General features: G+C 32.7%; 3 protein-coding genes across 4 annotated transcripts; 1 reads left to right on the top strand and 2 right to left on the bottom strand.

The window, feature by feature from the left end:
- The first annotated feature begins 681 nt into the window (after window positions 1-681).
- Window positions 682-4,177, top strand: LOC110661753 (pentatricopeptide repeat-containing protein At4g32450, mitochondrial). Of its 2 annotated transcripts, none has more exons than XR_009145615.1 (2): window positions 682-3,019; window positions 3,830-4,177. XR_009145615.1 is itself a non-coding variant. In XM_058139689.1 (2 exons), the coding sequence occupies exon 1, from the start codon at window positions 830-832 to the stop codon at window positions 2,942-2,944; it is 2,115 nt and encodes a 704-aa protein (XP_057995672.1). In that variant the 5' UTR covers window positions 685-829; the 3' UTR covers window positions 2,945-2,961; window positions 3,830-4,177. The 2 variants fall into 2 exon arrangements, 1 of the variants encoding a protein (XP_057995672.1); XM_058139689.1 differs by having other exon boundaries at window positions 685-2,961.
- Window positions 4,178-4,306: 129 nt separating this feature from the next.
- On the bottom strand, window positions 4,307-6,684 carry LOC110661754 (putative pentatricopeptide repeat-containing protein At1g02420). The gene has a single exon (XM_021820504.2). It carries the CDS (start codon window positions 6,528-6,530, stop codon window positions 5,013-5,015), a length of 1,518 nt encoding a protein of 505 aa, XP_021676196.2. The 5' UTR covers window positions 6,531-6,684; the 3' UTR covers window positions 4,307-5,012.
- Window positions 6,685-14,722: 8,038 nt separating this feature from the next.
- Window positions 14,723-16,609, bottom strand: LOC110661755 (galactinol synthase 1). Its single transcript, XM_058139686.1, has 4 exons — window positions 16,144-16,609; window positions 15,475-15,795; window positions 15,232-15,366; window positions 14,723-15,142 (listed from the first exon to the last, which is right to left on the bottom strand). Exons 1-4 carry the CDS (start codon window positions 16,471-16,473, stop codon window positions 14,921-14,923), a joined length of 1,008 nt encoding a protein of 335 aa, XP_057995669.1. The 5' UTR covers window positions 16,474-16,609; the 3' UTR covers window positions 14,723-14,920.
- Window positions 16,610-19,630: the final 3,021 nt, after the last annotated feature.

The raw sequence follows: 19,630 nt of genomic DNA, 5'->3' as shown, positions 1-19,630 counted from the left end.
GATGTAAGAATGGCAACAGTGCGAATCGGAGTAGGGATAGCTCCTCCCGTCCTTGCTCCACAGAAGTTCGGAGTCGGGGCAGAACATTCCCCGCCGAGGTGCGGGGTGGAGCAGGGTTCCCACGGACGGAGAATTTTCTTTTTCTTTTTTTATTTTTTCATTTTAATTTATTAATATATTATATAAATTTATTTATTAAAAATAAAATATATTTAGAAATGTAAGTTTTATACAGTATTTTAAGAATATATTTATAGTTTTTGTTAAAATTATAATATTTAAATATATAAAAATAAATTATTTTTAATAAAAAATAAAAATATATTATTGTATAATGTGAGTTATAAGATTTCTGGACGATGATAAAATTATTTTATTTTTTTAATAAAAATAAAAATATATTATTATGCAGGTGAGTTATAGGACTTCGGGACGAAGATAAGGTCATCCTATCTTTGCCTCTTACAAATTGAGGTTGGAACGAGTTAGGGTAAAATTAATCGGATTCGGAGCGGAACAAATTGGATTTGAGAACTTTTTACCATACTTGCGAAGATGAATTGGTTTTGGATCAAACTGTTTAGTCTAGGGACACTTTTCCTTTGGGCTTGGATTTTCCTTTAAGCTTGGCTGGAATTATGTAATTTTATATTTTTAGTGGGCTGAACCATTGTAACTCATATTTCTCTAACGAAATATCTTTTTTGTTAAAAAAATTAAAGGCCCAATAGTGTTAAAGTAGCAAATGATTTTGATCTGAGCCACCGTTGGCGACCGACGCTTCCCTCTTGCTCTTTCTCCATTTGAAGCTGCACGGGTTCAGGGATCAATGTCCAAGAGAAGAGGCTCGCTTGTGTTAATCAATTCCCTTACGGTTCTATCCAAGGTACGCTCTTCGAGTAAATTGTCTGATTCGATCAAAACCATAGCGCTATCAAAAAATCTTAGCACCGCAGTTGATAGATCAGAGTTTCAGAACTCTGTTGGATATCACTTGGATAATTCTGATGAGCATTTCCAAAACCCTAATGGTGCTTTCGATGAGAGCCAAAAACCTATTGAATTAGTGCAAAAACCAAATGGACACGGCTTAAACACTAATTGGGGTTTTAGGGAAAGCACAGGAAATGTTACAGGAAATATCCAAGTTGCCCAAAATGGGAATCCTGGAGGATCCTATGGGCAAAATCATGGAAATTTTTTGCACAATTTGAATGGTGATTACCAGAATTTTAATGGGAGTTGTTGGGAAAGCACGCGTGTTGATCAAAATAATCCAAATCAGTGGAAGGGTGATTTTAGCGGATACCATGTGAATACTGGGCAGTTTCAACACACAAATAGGGAGGTTTCTGCGTTGAATTCAAAGAGTTCGCAGGATCATCTAAAAGGGGTTTATGGAGGGAGTGGAAAACCGAATGTGCATGGGTATTATCACGAAGCACCTAGAGAGGTGAGACAAACCCCAACTGGGCTTCATTTGCAAGGTCCTTCAGGGTCACAAGGAAGCTGGAATAGAAATTATACTCAAAATGTTAATCAGTCTCAGAGTGGCTCAAGTGGTTATTACATGGGGAATGTTGGGATGTATCAGCATGGGGCAAGTGCTGGCCAATATCAGCAGAACCTTAATGTTGGACAATATCAACCAAACTTGAATGGTGTAAATAATTTAATGCAGGCTTCTCAATTATCGAGCGCTCCCAAAGTTGAAGGGGAATCGGCTGAGCCTTCTGAAACTAGTCCATATAGAGGTACCCTGGAGGATCTTGATGACTTCTGCAAGGAAAGGAAAATGAAGGAAGCTGTTGAGGTTTTGTGTTCGTTAGAGGAGCAGCGTGTTCCTTTGGATTTGCCACGTTTTTTGCAGTTGATGCAGGCATGTGGAGAAACTAAGGCTTTAGAAGAAGCAAAAGCTGTTCATGATCTCATTATGAGATCACTACTCCCTTTGGAAGTCGATACATATAACAAGATCTTAGAGATGTTTGCAAAATGTGGTTCTATGGACAAGGCGTTTGATGTGTTTGACAAAATGCCAGAGCGCAATTTAAATTCATGGGATACCATGATAACATGGCTTGCTAAGCATGGACTTGGGGAGGATGCTATTGATCTTTTTAGTCAGTTTAAACAAGCAGGATTAGAACCTGATGCACAAATGTATATTGGGGTATTTTCTGCTTGTGGTGATGTTGGTGATGTTAATGAAGGAATGCTGCACTTTGAATCCATGATGAAGGATTATGGCATTGTCCCGTCAATGGAGCATTATGTAAGCATTGTGGACATGCTGGGAAGTACTGGGTATTTGGATGAAGCATTAGAGTTCATTGAAAAAATGCCAATGAAACCAAGCATAGATGTTTGGCTAACCTTAATGAATCTCAGCCGAGTTCATGGGAACTTGGAACTTGGGGATCGTTGTGCTGAGCTTATTGAGCTTTTAGACCCTTTCCAACTGAATGAACAATCAAAGGCAGGCCTTGTAGCAGTAAAAGCTTCACACCTTGAAAAAGAGAAAGAGAAGAAGTTGACAAGTCAAAATCTTTTAGAAGTTAGGAGTAGGGTCCATGAGTATCGAGCTGGAGACACATCACATCCTGAAAATGATAGAATCTATGCCATGCTTAGGGGTTTGAGAGCACAGATGAAAGAGGCTGGTTACATCCCAGAGACAAGATTTGTGTTGCATGACATAGAACAGGAAGGCAAGGAGGAGGCTCTTCTTGCTCATAGTGAGAGACTTGCAACAGCTTATGGTCTTCTAACCAGTCCTGCACGCTCACCTATTCGAGTAATAAAGAATCTTCGTGTTTGTGGTGATTGCCATAATGCAGTGAAGATCATTTCAAGGATTGTTGGAAGAGAACTTATCATGCGAGATGCCAAGAGGTTCCACCATTTCAAAGACGGGGTGTGCTCTTGCCGTGATTATTGGTGAACTGGATGGAACTAAAGGTGCCTTTGTTCTCATTATCCTTTTTCTTTTCTTTTCAAAATGGAGAAATGTCAAAGGGTATGTTATTACTGCAATTATTTTTTAGGCCCATAAAGTTGTCAGATACATTATTCAGTCTAGTGTTACTGTTGTGAAATTAGTTTAGTTTTTTTGAATTTCAAAATTGTTGGTTTTGTTCACAAGGAATAGGTTGGTGTGAATTTCATCATTCAATTGTTTCCTAAATGCTTTCTGAAATCCGGTTACCCAGACAGCAGATAAAATGGATTTGGAAGGCAGTCTATGATAGGATCCTCATCTAAATATTGGGTGTGTTTGTTTGATGTCTACATCAAATATTTTTCATGTTAATCTTAGTTTAATAGACTTCCTTGGCATTGTTAGCCAACTTAGCGGATCATAGTAACATGTTAGTCTATCTGTGACAGACTGTTAATTACTTGTGAATTATTTAGTTCTTCTTCTGTTCGTTACATATCTGACCTGCTCTTTATCCTCTTGGAAACTGTACCAATTACTGAAATTTGTGACGAATGTCATAATAATCTTAAATGTTTATTTGGATCCATTGTTGCCCTTGTTGACCCATTATGTCAAATTATAACTCATTGATAGAAGTATTTGCTAAGAATCTAAAGAGATTAAGGATACCATGGATTCTTGCTGGTTTCTTAATCTTTTTAATCTGATAATGTCCCTAGTGCTATTGAATTTGTCTTGTGTCTTCGCCAGATGAGAGAAATGTCCCTGATTTCAATTCATTAATAATATGTGATTTAAGTGCAAAACTTGTGACAACGATACAAGAGCTGGCAGTCAATGATGTATCATTGCTTACAGTGCTTTGCTTCATTTGTTTCTTTGCAGCTGATACAATGAAGTTGACCAAGTTATAACTCGAGAAAAATTTTCTTCCAGAGAAATGTGATGTGGACGATACACTTCATGTAGGTCTTGATATTAAGGTTGTGAATGAGGACTCATAGCTGTCTCACAAGCGACTTGAGGGAAATGAACACGCTTGACCACTTTGATCACAACTTACATTGCAAGTAGGAATGATATTTAACTGTTGATGATAGGTAGTCACTTACGGATTAATTTTTGGAATAGTTTGAGATGGTTGATTGCCATCTTTCCATGTATTCTATGGACAAAACATTTTTGGCCGTCAGAGTTTCAATCATACGGAATCTGATATCCAGTAAGTTTTCATGTTTGTTTGTAGCTATAAAAATGTTCCAAGAGTTGGTAGCCGCAAATGACGTGCAAGAGTTAAAGAATTGCATGATGCGATTGATGAGCAAATTAAATTGGATGGAATTTCGAAACAATGACAGTGAATTGCAAAGAGAGAGTATTCTTGACCATATTCTTAAATAAAGTAGCCTGGTTCATAAAATCCTCAAATGTTCATTAATAGTTACACTGAGGACAGAAATGCATTACCATGGAGGGAAAAGAATAGAGGAGGAAAAAGAAAATTACAAGAGTGTCGCTCTTATACATTTTATCTTTCTATCCGGAGGATCCAATGAAACCGAATGGCCATCTATCTTCACAGAGCGCAGCACAAGGTCATGGTTGATGATGTGTCAAAACTGAAAACTTGACAAAATGAAGCCTTAACACCAACATATAAGAAGGATTTCTTTCTCAACATTTCCCTTCCAAAGAAATGCTTGCTAGTTAAGACATCACTTCTCAAACTTCAGCGAAAGGCGTGGCTTGAAAATCAAAGGCAGCCAAAATCCCCTTTTGTTAAATCAAGAAGCAAATAAGAACTTCTTATTTTTCATCGATGCCAAATGTTCTCTTCTGAGTTCTCATGCATGTTTTCCAGGCAGAAACAGAACAAATTTAAAAAATGACAAAAATATTTCTCGAGGAATGTCTACCACACCTCAGAATGCTCCTCATCCATGCAAGAAATTTTCAGTATCTACCATCAGAAAGAGAACAACCAAACAACACTCTGCCCTCCTCTGAATTCTCTGCTACAACAGTAAAGCTGTTTCATGCAATGGCTTGTCGCAGCTCTATTCTACAATTAAGCAGGAAGTGAGTCTATATATGATGTCCTATTAAGGTGCTCCTCTCCTCTGGGAACTTGAATTGAAGACCCAAAAATAGCAATCTTCTCCGATAAGTTTTGGAGTGCGTCATGCTTGTTTGCCAATTCCATGAGAACTTTGATCCTCCTGAAAGCAACATTGCTTGGTTTATGCCCTTTCTCGATCATCTGCAGGAAACACTTCTCTGCTTCTGCCAACCTCCCCAAATCACAGAGTAAATCAAACAACACATCAGATACCAATGAATAAGATCCAAAACCTTTCTCCACCATGTCATTCCACAACAGTAGAGCCAGATCCACCCTCTCTTGCGTCTTGAACAACCTGATCAGAAACATACAAGACTGCGTATTAGGCAAGCACCCAACATCCATCATTCTCCTATACAAACTCCATGAGCTCCTCAAGTCATTTGACCAATAAAATACCCTAAAAAACAAATTGTAAGTAGTAGCATTCGGACTGAGACCCTTGTCCACCATCTCATCCATCAAACTTGAAGCATCACCAAGCCTCTTTGCAATACAATAATTCCTAATAGCAGCATTATAAGCTGCAACGTCTGGGTAACATCCATACTCCTTCATTTCCTTTAATACACCTCTAGCTTTATCAGGTTGACCGATCAACCCCAACCCTCCAATGATGCTAGTATATGTTATCACATCTGGTGATATATCCTCGTCTCTCATCTTCTCAACCACCTTGTAGGCCTTCTCCATCTCCCTGCCCTTACAATACACATCAATCAAAGAATTATACGAGACAACATCAGGTTTGATACCCAATTCCTTCATTTCCTCAAAGAATGACTCCGCTTCCTCTGATGATTTCCAACCTGATAGAAGTATATTAAAAGTCTGCAAATTAGGCCTAAATTCTTTCTTCAATGTGTGATACACATTTCTAGCATCAGCCATACTCTTCTCTTGACACAAAGTCCTCAACAGTGCATTGAAACAAACCGTATCAAACACAGGAACCAACTTCTTGAACCTTCTAAAAGATTCCACAGTTTGCCTAACAGAGCATAGCTTAGCGACTCTACCCAAAACCACTTGCATAGTACGTGAGGAAATCAAAGACAGGTCTTTCCTCTTCATTTTAATCAAAACATCCCAAATAAGATCAAATTGACGGCCCCTACCTAATATATAAAGCATGGTATCTAACGAATACGAAGTGTGATAAAACCCTTTTCTGTTGGCAGTGAATTTAAAGAACTCAAGTGCTTGCAAGGGGTTTCCATGGCCAAACCTGACCCTTTTGAGAACTTTATCGATCAAATCGTTATTGAGAAAAATCCCACTTGAATTTAAAGATTGTTTTAGGCTTTGAGAAGAGGATGAGCTAGTGATGATGCGATAAACGACTTCCACGTCGTGGTCGATAGAGGCGGGGTTAGTGCAGAAGAAGAGGCGAGAGAGAAGGGGAAGCGGGGTTTTAGTAGCGTACCTTAAATTCGATGGAAATGAGAGAGGGTTAGGAATCATTGTTGTCCGTTCGATTTCCGAGCATCACAGGAATAGTACGAGCGATATTTGATTGGAATTGCGCCGCTCAGAGATGCTCATTCGGCGGAGAAGAGAGGATCCGCAGCTATAGAAATAGCGGATTGAAACGATGCCGTTCTTCGCGAATAATATGCATACATATTCGACGTATGTAATTAATTCGCCTAAAACAAATTCAAATCTTTTTCATCAGCCAAAATTTTTAATTTTATTAATTTAAATCTCAACATTTAATAATTTATCTATTTAATAAATAAAAATATATAAAAAAATGACTGACATAACATATTAATTAAGAAAAATTATATTTTTTCAACAGACACCATTTTCTATAATATATATAAAACTAATGGTTGAACTTATTAACAATTAAAATTATCCTTAATTTTTTTATTATTTATAATTATATTATATTTTATTATTTAAATTAATTATAATTATATTAATTTTGTATTCTATTTATATTTATCTTTTATTTAATTAATATTTTATTATAATTTAAAAAAATTATAAACATGAATTAATTAAAATTAGAAAAACAGTTTTTGAAAAAATCATAACTCCCATGTTATTTAAAAAAAAAATCAATTTTCTAAAAACAGTTAATTAAAAACATGAGTTCATAATTTTTTTAAAAAATATCACTATCAATTGAAACTCGCTTATCAATAAAAAAAAAAGAAATTCAAAGTGTTTTAATTTTATTTTTTCTGTTATTTTCCTTTTTAATGTCTTTTTCACTTAATTATTCAAATTTATTATTTTATTATAATGTATAAAAAATATTTTTATTGTAATCTGAAATAAAATTTATAAAAAAATAACTAAAATCATAAATTCTTCTTTTTTTTTAAATGATAATTTTCATGTTTTAAAAAAATTATCAATTTTCATAAAATGAATTAATTAAAAAATGATTTCATACCTTTTAAAAAAATTCATGAATACCAATTAAAACTCTAAAATGTTTTAATTTTATTTTTTATAAAATTTTTTTCTTTCATGGCTAATTTTTTACTTAATTAATAATATTTATTACTAAAAATATAAATAATAATGGCATATATTAATAAATAAAATAATATATATTATTAATTATTTATAAATTAATAAACTAATTATATAAAGGTATAAATGAGTGTAACATTCTCAATTCTACCCTAAAATTTTATCTATTTATGTTGCAAGAGTTTTCGTATTGACATTAGAACTTTAACATGAAAGTTATTTATAAATATGTACTTTTTATTTTTTTTTTAAGGAAAAAAGGACTTGAAGATGACATTAAAAAGTTGAGGGGTAAATTAAAGAAATAAGGATTAAATTAAAGTAAATAAAAAAAGTTTTGGGGTAGAATATATAAGAGAGATTAGGACCATTGGACAAAAACTTGTTTTAGCCATTGAATAAAAGAAATTTTGACCTTATCTACCTCACCATTTTATTGCCCCAATTGAAACCCTCTTCTCCCATCTTTTTTTCATCCCTCCATAGCCAAACTCTCCCAAATTGGAGAAGATGAAGACCAAGAAGATTAACCTAGCGGATTTCTACCTTAAACATCATCAATTCAAGGCTTAGGAAAAAGAAGAAAATCAATTTTTGAAGAGTTGAAGGTAGGCATCTCCTTATAGGATTTTGAGTGGAAGAGTTGAAGAGAAGTGAAATTAAGTGATTCTACTAGAGGTTAGTGCTTAAACTCATCCTTATTGCCATGTTTATATGTGTGATTTCTTGTTATTTGCTAATAAGATGAAATTAGGATTTGAGGGATTGAAATCTGAAATCTATGTTGGGTGAGGCTACTGGACAACCACTTTCAAAAATTCATAACTTGAGTTAGGGAAGCCGAAATGAGGTGATTCTTATGGCAAATAAAACTTTGAAGAGTGCCCTAAAACTTTGTAGTTCAGTATTAGGCTTAATTTTGATGATAGAATAAAGTTTGAAGTCAAAACATTTAATTGCTCAATTTTGGAACTAGTCTGGTAGATTTTAGTAACAGGGGACCCGAATTTAAAAATTCATAACTTGAGCTAGAAAACTTCAAATACGGTGATTCTTGCTGCTTTGGAAAGCTTAAAGAGAGTTTTAAAACTTTGTAGTTATGGCCAGGAATTAATTTCGTTGTTTTCCTATTAGAATTCATACTTTTCTATTACTATGCACACTGAAATAGATTCCTGGACAGATTGTACACTTTTGCTTTATATTTTGAGTTATGAAATATATTTTGCCATGATTCCAATTGGAAATCAAAAATAGACATATGAAAGTTAATTTTTGCAAAATTTGGCATTAAAATTCTATCTCTATGAATTTTGGTGGAATTTTGAATATTACTATTCACATGGCCAGTTTTTTGCAGTTTTGAAAGTGATTTTTAAGCTACAAACTTCTCATGTAGGTTTGTTTAAGTATTTCTCATCACATTGTGAAATAAACTTTGTTTGATATGAATTAAGTGCAATTTTGGCTATGTATGGCAAATATGAGCATAAGAAATAAGTACATGAACTTGATAATTGTAAAAGAACGTAATATATATTCTTAGCCCTAGTAAACTTCGGTAGAGGTCATAGGTTAGTATAAGGTGTAGCATGCCATATGACTTAGTAGTACTGCAACCATATAATACATGATATTGGCACATAGTGCCCTACAGTTCTTGGCTTTTGAGCCCTATAATTCTGGCACTCTGTGCCCTACAGTTATAGTTTTTCTTTATCTAACTAAGCGATTCTACTAAGAGTTTATAGGGCTTGAGACATAAGTAATATGACGTAAATTAATTAATATTTGTCATATGTATGTTTTCTTTTTCTGGCACTCCGTGCCCTACAGTTATAGAAATTATTATTTCAATCTGCATATTAGTTTCATACTTGCATATTTTTCTTTTATGGATGAGTTTAGCACCACTAAAAGCTTAGTGCATTGGATTTTCCTACGCACAAGTAGCAGAGAGCAGCTGATAGTAGAGGGGTCACAGTAGTTTGCATCAACTGCAAAGCACATCAGACATTTTGTAATTTTTTTTTTTATTGAACCTTGAGAAAGTTGTAAAATGTTGACATGTACATTAGAAATAGTTGATGTAATCAAGTAAATTATTTTGTATCAAACTTCTTATCTTTTATGTAATTTATAATGATTATCACAAACTTTATCTTTTTAATGATTTATTTTTATTATGGATGGATTTAAAATGAAGTTAAACATTGTTTGTTCTATTATTTAAAAATGTTTTAAATAAAATATTATGCATTTCAACAGAATATGTGGCATTTCTGACTTAGCTTATTATTGACTGGGTAGGGGGTGTTACAGTGAGAATGGAGTTTATACATATTTTTACTCATAAGTAATTCTATTAATAAAAACATATGGGCTTGCATACTCTTTTCAATATTTTGTAATTTAAATTTTAAAACTATAATAATAAAAATAAAATAAAATTGGAGTGAACAGCTTTGTAATTAAAATAGATCATCTCTTTTCCATAATTTTAACTTAAATATTGAATAATTAAAAAAAATAAATGTTTGGTACTATTAAGATAAGAAAATTAGAATTATATAAATATATTTAGATTAAAAAAAAAAGAAAGTTAACTATTTTTTGTTTATAGATTTTAAAAAATTAGACAGTAAGTTATTAACAAAAAAAAAAAGTTACATGTGTCACGACCCATTCTATGGGCCGGACCTGCACTAGGACCTGGGTCAGCTTAAAGCCCTCGGGCCCGTAGTAAGCCTAAGTATTCCTCAACCCAATTCTAAGGCCCATTTGGGCCCAATTTCAAGAATTCAACCGCACAGAGTCCTGCCATAAAATAGACCATTCAACGGGAAGTTTTTGACTCGCCCTACCTGTAAACACAATATATAATAAATTGGGGAGCTTAGCTCACCCTCTACATAATCAAAATGTCATAACTCAAATGGGAGCTCAGCTCCCTCATCCAATCTCATCATGCATACAGTTAATAATTTTACAGGTCCAACGTAACTTTTATAATACAGACCCAAAATAAATATAAGTGCTTCTAATACATGTAGAGTCTAAAATTTAACTCAATTATACAAAATACATTAAATACTATTAATGAACCTGCGAAGAAGAAGAGCAGGTTAATCACAACAAGTAATCCTCCTGTAGCCTGGAAAAATAGATGAATAGGAGTGAGCGTTCGACTCAGAGAGTAAAATACCAATTTTTATCATAATCTATATAACTATCTAAAGCTAATATACCATGTGGAGTGAAATATAACATCGTCATAATTTTCATATCATAACAGCAAAAAGGTAAATTTAGAGTACTCACACACCCAACACTGTCAAGCAATACATATATGGGAGCTGATCCCCTATACAACCCTCTTAATCCAACCTCTGCCAGCGAGTGTCTCTCAAGCTGGACTTTCGCTTAATAAATCAAATGCGGGGTCCCAGCGAGTGTCTCTAAAGCTGTGTCTACCCTGAAGAACAGGGTCCCAGTGAGTGTCTCTCAAACCGTTTCTACCTGTCCTGTCCATGTCCAATATCATACCACACGCACGCCACGCACACACACTGCTCCAAATTACCACAAACAACTTCCATGGCACTTCAACAATTATGAATGCAATATAAAATGTGCCTAGTGTTTAACTACATAGATACATATTTATAAGTAATGCATGGGCATGCTTGAACATATAATAATATCGAAATTACAATTAAAATTAATATTTTACTCACAGACTTAACCGAAGTCACTGTGACGGCTGGGCAGAGAAGAAAGGCTGTTCCGGCTCACTTGACAATTTTATTACAATTATTTAATATATTTGACTCAATATAAACTAAGAAAAGATCAAAGATGTCATAAGTCGTGCCGAAAATCCGGCAGAGTCTCCCCTATACCTAGGACTTACCCAACCTGCAAAAGGGCTTAAAACGCACTTCTATATCCACAAACCACAGACCCACAACTCAATCACATCACATAACCCCTCCTGAGCCCATCCAAACAATCAACAATCACAATATGAAAAATCACAGTTTAGTCCTTATAATTAATCCTTTTGCAAAAACTACTCAAAAGAGCTCTAAAAATTCTAAAACTTTGCCCCGCGGTCCTTAGCAATATTACTAAACTAATGCAAAAGGAATTGTAATTTTCTAAGCTACCATGAATATTTTATGGATTTTTAATCCAATTCAAGCACTACATAATTAAGAAAAAGTAAGGTTCGGGTTTACCTATGCCGATTCTGACCCAGGGAATGCCCTTGGGATGTCTGATAATGGTGGGGTAGCTAAAATCTCCACCCAATTCTAAGACTTTTTCGGTAGCTTGTCTGCCTGACCCGAAATTTACATACTCAGGTAACCGTTGAATTTCCGCGAATTGAAGGTACCTATATGAAGCCCACAATACGAAGGTTAGTACATAATTTTTACGGAATTTTCAAAGCTCATTTAGTGCTCAGAAAAATACTATGAAGTTTTATGGGACCCACCAAAAAACAGTATTAGAAAATTTTGAAATTGGTATTGCCGCAATGCTCTCGACGAGTGGAGCCCTCCGGTACTCTCAGTTTTCTCGTCAAAATGGGCTAAAACTTTCCAGACAAAAATTGGGCAAATCGCTCAATGAATTTTGGTATTCTTGGTGTCTATGGAAAGCTCTCGTGGTGTATAAGAGGTTTGGCATAAGACCCAGTCCGATTGGTGGCTAGATCAGCCAGAATCGGCTCGGGAAGACGAAACAACACGCGTGCTCAAGGGGGACTTCAGGTGACATTTCCTGCCACCTGGAGCGTCGGCCGGCAATGGGGAGGTGGCCTGGAGGTGCGCCGGCGTGTGGGGGAGGCTGGGGCGGTGGCTGGCCGATGAGGGGTGGAGGGAGGAGAGAGAAAACGGGAGAGAGAGAGAGAGAGAGAGAGAAGGCGTCGGAAACGCACGGAAGAGAAAAGAAAAAGAGGAAGAGGGCCGGTCCGATTAGATCAGTCCGATCCGATCCTATTCGATTCGGTCGGTCCGATTCAGGATATAAAATTTTAAATTTTTACTCTGCCTTATGACCGAAAACGAAACCCAAAAATTTCGAAAAAAATTCTAGAAAACTCATAAAAATTCGTAGAGTCCAAATATAATTTTAGTTTTGCCACGTTATCTTTAAATTAATTTTTAAAAATCATCAAAATTTTATATGTTAGAAAAATCGAACCCGATTTCTAAAATCCGAAAAATTTCAAATAATTTTCTAAAGTTTAAATAAAATAAAATATTAATATTTATCCACAAAATAATAAACTTAAAAATTAGAGGGTGTTACAACATGTGATTCTTTTATTAAATTTAAAATTTTGATAACTCTTATATATATTATATCATTATTTCTCTTAATGTTGATCTAATTTAAAATTAAAAAAAAAGATTTTAATTACTAATTAAATATTCATAAATTACTAAATAAATATTCATACTAAACTTTATGTAATAAATGTTAAAAAAATCTATTCCAATTTAAATTTGATAAGTATTCTTTAATTTTAATATTTTTATTTTGGTATTTAATTTTGATCTTATTTTAATTTAAATTAGTCAAGGCCCATAATACCTTATAAGAGATTTTTTTTTTAAATAAAATTTTTACTATTAATTTTTAGTGTTATTTTTAAAAATTTTTAAAAATAAAGGTTAATTAATTTTTCTATTTTATAAGGTATAATTATCATAAAATAATAATATAATATTATAAAATAATTTTTGCATGATGCATATCAAATTCTTATTGGACCATCATGCCATTTATTACCCTTTCTTAACAAAAAAAAAAAAAATCATTTAGATTTGGAGTCTTTTATTTAATAGATGTAGAAATTTGTTAAAAATTCAAACTCTTAATTTTATTTAAATATTAATATAATTAAGGAATATTAAAATAGATAAATATGTAAAAATAAAAAAAAAATTGTCCCGAAAAAGTTAATAAAAAAGATAAATGAGAAATAAAAATTTTTTGTGATGATTTTTTTTATTAAATTAAAATTATTTTTTGCATTGAATATTAATTTTCTCATTCATTATTCTTCATTCAACAATAATGCATCTTTGAATTTTAAATTTTAATTTTTTTTATTTAGTATGATAATATTTTCATATACATCAATTAAATTTTTTCATGATTAAAAGTATAATTTTTTAATGTTAAAATTTAAGATTTTCCATCAGACAATTGTCTCAAATAAGATAATTCATGCTTTAATTATATAACATTTTTGAAATTGATATATAATCATAATTTGAAGAAAAAATTATTAAATAGTAATATTATTCAAATATTTATATCTGTTTAAGAATTTATGCGTGAATAAACTCATAAAAAGCTGACCCATATTTATTTTATATATTTAATAAAATCCTATTTATTTATTATTAAGTAAAGAGAATCCTTTTATATTCAACTGCATCATATGTCAATTAAAAGAATTAAAGCTCAAATCAATTTTCAATATTTATTTTTTTTAAATATTATATAATTAATTATATATTTTTATGTAATTTTATATATATATATATATATATATATATATATATATATATATATATATATATATTACACGTACTATAAAATTCTATTACTTTCTTTTTTAATTTATACACTTACAATTTAAATAAAAAAAAACTCAGTACAATTTAAAAATTTTTTAATACAAATGATTTAATTATTAAAATTTAAAAATTAAAAATTTTGACTAAAATCACTTGAATCGTTTTAACCCAAATGATTACTCATATTAGCCTTGTCTAATAATTAATAGATGAATATTATTTGCTTTAAATTGTTTTTAAATATCATTTGCTTTATTATAGCAAATAAATTTGGTATACGCTTGCGTAAAAAAAAAAAAAAAGTAAAATTTTCGTGTTTATTTTTATATTTGCTTTATTAAATTTAATTTTTATCAAAAATAAATTAAGAAATGTATCATGAAAATAATTTACAAACGCAAAGAAGATGATCAGACTTACAGACGCATGAAGAGAATAGTATAATTATTAATTAATAACAGTTATTTTCTCCAACACATTACGCTGGCACATTCCCCTAATACAAACTACATCTATTTATCCCCAATCACACGTTCACCCCTGACGTACGACACGAGATTCATGCAAGAGAAAAGGACCCATTCAAACCCAAAAAAAAAAAAAAAAATTCAATAGCTTGTTCCTCTTCACTGACACCATTTTCTTCACCCAATTTCCCAGTGAGAAAGGCATTGCAACCCCCACCCACCCCCCTCTTTCCCTTTTTACTTTCACTAGTACATGTACATCGACTTGCCTTTGTTCTTAGATATACTGCCATCTTCAAGCAGCTGATGGGGCTGTGATGTATTGAGCAGCACCAGCTTCGGAGAGAGCTGCAATGAACGGCTGCAAGTTCACTGCCTCGGCGTCACCGCCTCCCACAGGTTTCTTGTAGTCCAGTGACTCATTGCTGTAAATGTCCCACCATTTCTTCACCAGCATCTTTATGTCCTCCCTCTGCATGTTCTCTTCTTTGCCAGTGTATCTCCATGGTTTAGAGCCCTATATTTATACCACCGACGTTAAATCTGTTATTGGTTTCAAAGTAAAGTGAACATGGAAAAGGGTGTTAGAAATACTATTATACTCACCGCTGCACAGTAGTGTACAACTTTCACCTTGTCAAGCTTCACATTCTCCGGGTGACGCCATAACATTGCAAGAACAAGATTGTAAACAAGAGGAATTGGCTTGTAAGTATCCTTAAAGTACATGTTCAAAAAGTCCTGCCAAAGCCAATTAAAAAAAAAAAAAAACACTCAACAATCCACGTAATCAAAACATATAACTACCACTAAAATCATGGTTAATTAGGAGAGAGATTAATTTTATACCTGCTCGGCAAATGAAGTAGGAGGAGTGATCTTAACGGTCTTCAAGAGATCATTGTACGTGGACATGCTGGGCTCAAACACAAACATGCCAGCATTAAAATAGAGAGACGGGGGCCGGCCCATTTCAGCAGGCCACTCTACCCTCTCATGGCACTGTTGGCAGTAGCCGATCTTGTATTGTGGGGTGTGGCTCCATGTCTTCTCACAGAAGCAGTCCATTACGGCGTAGAAGTATCCATCAGGCAAATCAAATATATGGTCTATGTTTTCAAATACCTGGATGTCCCCGTCCAAGTATATCATCTTGCTGTATTCCACGAACTGCATGTGAAATCAAACAACATACTAAATGAACGAGCTATTACAGATGGAAAATCATAGAGCTAAACGACATGATAACGAAGTAACATGAAATTGAAAAAAACAAAGGCTGAAGATAAATTCAATCAAATTCCCAGAAGTTATATAAAAATAAATAAATAAAATTCCAAGAAGGATGTATTTGCCATAACATTTGAACTCGATCGTGTGAAGCGTCAGTCAGGTGTGGTGAAACCGAGGAACACAATGCAATTAACATACACTAGATTGGCAAGTGTGACACTAAGAGAAAGCAATTAAAATACGTGTGTCACAGCAAGAGATCAAGTCCACTTATGTACAACGTACCTCCCATATACGCAGCTTGGAGTAATTGATGACATAATATGCCATGGCGAACTGGGTTTGGTTTTCTGGCGGGTAAACGGGTTCGATCTCCCGGACTATGCAGCCCTGTGACTCAAGGATCCGCCTATGCTCCTCTGGTACGTCAGGTAAAACCGCCACCACTAATGGGTAAGCCGTTTTCACCTTCCTTAAACCTTTGGCCAACCCAACAACCCCTTTTATATAATCTCCATTGCCAGCCAAGAAAGTGACATAAGCCCGGGTAGGCAAAGTCGCTGGCTTGGTGAACTCAGCGGGTTTCAGCGCAGATTGAACAAGCTTGGGGGCCATTATCGCGGGAGAGGCAAGGGAGTAAGGGCAGCGAGCGTTTAAGGAGAAGCGCAGAGGGAGATCTAATAAGATACAGAAACCTGCTTTCGTGGCTTTGGCTTTAGCTTTGTTATGGGGTTATTCGGCAAAGAGTTGGGGGTGGGGAGTTTTCTTAAATAAGTGCAAGATCAACTTGAGACTGGGACGAAATTTCTGGTATTTGTCTGGTGATGTTGGGCTGATGCCGTGCACGTGTCCTATGGGATAATCCAACGGTCGATGTGGCGATTCCTGGAAGGTTCTGGAGATGGGCCTACATTGAAATAGTGGGATAGAAGACACCAGAAGAGGCTCAGTTTACAATTACAAATAGAGCAGTAATCGTGTGCGACTACGTCGTGTTCACGGGATTGGACTTTAGGGCACGATACGGGAGAGAAATGATCGGCAACTCAATTAACGATGGCTGATAATTAAGTAATTTTAACTGGCTTAAAATTGTAAACCAGAAATAAACAAAACATGCAATTTTGAAAATTAAGCCCAACCACAAATTTCAGTTGCCTTCCAAAGTTTACGTATTTGCAAACAAAAATCTCAACAACCAACAAGATTATTGTCCCTTCTTAACTTTCATAATAATAAAACTTTAAATATAAATTGATTAACAAAATTATCTCTTTTTTTTCCTCTATTTTAATTGATTGATATACATCACGAAGATCAGAAAGGTTGATGTTCTATAAGCTTCATGAAGAGGCCGTCTTTCGTCCGAGGTCAAAAGAAACGAGCATGAGACGATGACATAAGCTGCCCCAAAATAGGCGAACTTCTCTTTAATGGTGTAGTTTTGTCTAGACGTACAACGTGTCATAATGACAAGGATGAGAAAGAGACAAGGTCTGCAAAATGACTGCATATTTGGAGAAGGTCCAGCTTATCTACTACAAAACCCCAGTGCAAAGTAGAACCCTCTACAGGAGAAAGGAGCCATGTATAGTATACTATTGGCATATTACACAGATCTAGCACGTGGACTTGGGTCTTGTGATTTTGAACATTTGTCGCTGGCGCTGCATCTAGAGAACACGGTCGACGTCTTTGGAAGCCAGCCATGTCATGGTTCTTTGTATCCCATGCTTCTTGTCTAAATTTAGTTATATATGCGTAAAGTATAAAATATATAATTATTGTTATATAAAAAAATGCTTTTTAATATATTATTAAGTTTTATATTTAAATTATAATAATTTTAAATGAAATATTTTCTTGATCAAGTAATCAATATGATAATAATTAAAATTATACACACATATACATAGTAAAAATCATAATTAAAGTATAATCCCAAGTTTCAACTTTGAAAATATGTACATATATATAATAAAACTATTTGATGAATAATATATAGAAATTAGATCATATTTATTATAATTAAAATATAATAAAAAGTTTTTAAAAATAATATAAAAAAACTATAATATATACATGATAATTGTAATAGCAAAAATAATAGTTATTACTATATTTAAAAACTTATAAAATGTAGTTCTAAAAAAAAACTTATAAAATGTAGAAATGATGCTAAAATAAACAAATGACAATAATTTTGGTAAATTAAAAAGAAATATTTTAACTTATAAAATTTTAAATATATAAAATCATAAAATAGTAAAGTCATAGACTTATAAAATTGTGTTGTTTTTTTATTTGATTTTACTATTTAGAATTATGATTTTACATTAATTTACCTTGATTTCGATTTTACATATATTTAAATTTATTTTAGTGATTTTAACTCATAAAATTGTAAAATATTACAAGTAAACTCACTGTTTTAACAATTATGATTAGTAGTCTTTTAAAAAAAAAAGCTAGAAGTATGTGAAAAGTAGAAAATATATTATAAAGGCAAGGTAACATATATAGGTAAGGAGAAACTAATGCTTTCTATAAAAATAAAAAATTAATTAATTCTTTGATTTAAAATGATCAATCCCATATAATTTATGAGTTAAGGAGTACAAAATTCGTTTGTACCCAATAATTCATCTACACCATAGCAACCTTTTTTGCCAAACAAATGAAAAGCTTCGCTATAGCTCTAGCTTTTAACATACCCATTAAAGCAAGCTGTTGTGTTCAAGTGAGATAAAAACAAGCTGCGACTCAATTAGGAAACTGCAATCTAACACATGCAGAAATAAGTCAGTGCCTAAAAATGGATTACGATAGAAACTAAAGGGAGAGAATTATAGGCGAGAATTAATACTATTTCCTTGAAGATACAACCATAGCTGTCAACCTGCTATTTCTTAGTTTTTGTTGCAAATCTACTCACTTTTTCTTTGAACTTGAAAGTATGGGAGAATTATGAAATATGTGAGGTACTTAAACACTCTCTGTAATATTATTTTTCCTTTCTCATCCTTGATTGAGTTTTGCTGATCTCTTTTTACTACAGCGGTATAAGTTGTTGATTAAGAGAAGATGAAGTTGGCTGAGGATGATAATGGAATCGGATCATATCTAATTAAATCGTAGAGTTTCATATATTTTAAGATTTAAGCTTGAGTTGGAGTTTTATAACACTATTATCTCTTGTAGGCCTGAACCTTGTACTCTTATTTCATCTAATAAAATATATTTTCAGGTAAAAAAAAAAACAAAAGCTATCAAAGGCTTACCCCACGCCTTTAATTTTTTTTTTCAATGAGAACCTTTACATTGTTTAAGGAAAGAATAAAGAGTGGGTCTTATTTACACTTGTACGTACATTCAATTAATTTAAATATGACATTATATAAAAGTAAAAAAAAAGTAAAAGTATTTTTAAAATGTGTTTAATTTTTTTTGTAATTTGGTTATTGAGAAACGAATTTATTATTTTTTTATTTTTAAAAATTTTTTAAATTAAAAGTTTCAAAATTTGTTTACTATATATTATATTCATTTTATTATAAAATTTATTTAAGAGAGAAAATTATTTATATATATTATTTATTAGTTATTATTTAATTATTAAATTTTTATGAATAAAAATATTTATTAATATTTAATATTTTAATAAATAAATTCTATAATGAAAATTATTAAGAGATGCTTATTTATAGCTGTGTTATTATTTAGTCATTAATTTTTTAAATCAAAAATAAATATTACAAATATTAATATCTTG

Source organism: Hevea brasiliensis, chromosome 2 (assembly GCF_030052815.1).
Source record: "Hevea brasiliensis isolate MT/VB/25A 57/8 chromosome 2, ASM3005281v1, whole genome shotgun sequence".
Taxonomy (NCBI): Eukaryota; Viridiplantae; Streptophyta; class Magnoliopsida; order Malpighiales; family Euphorbiaceae; genus Hevea; species Hevea brasiliensis.
Note: the sequence above shows the minus strand (reverse complement) of the source record. Positions and strands in the feature narration are given on the sequence as shown.

What these genes read in the sequence shown, in the direction of transcription:
- LOC110661753 (XM_058139689.1), top strand. Translation starts at nt 830, where the DNA reads ATGTCCAAGAGAAGAGGCTCGCTTGTGTTAATCAATTCCCTTACGGTT.
- LOC110661754 (XM_021820504.2), bottom strand. Translation starts at nt 6,530, where the DNA reads ATGATTCCTAACCCTCTCTCATTTCCATCGAATTTAAGGTACGCTACT.
- LOC110661755 (XM_058139686.1), bottom strand. Translation starts at nt 16,473, where the DNA reads ATGGCCCCCAAGCTTGTTCAATCTGCGCTGAAACCCGCTGAGTTCACC. An exon ending in CCAAGCTGCGTATATGGGAG is followed by an intron (nt 15,796 to 16,143) that starts GTACGTTGTACA and finishes TTTCACATGCAG; the next exon opens with TTCGTGGAATACAGCAAGAT. An exon ending in CTACTTCATTTGCCGAGCAG is followed by an intron (nt 15,367 to 15,474) that starts GTATAAAATTAA and finishes TGGCTTTGGCAG; the next exon opens with GACTTTTTGAACATGTACTT.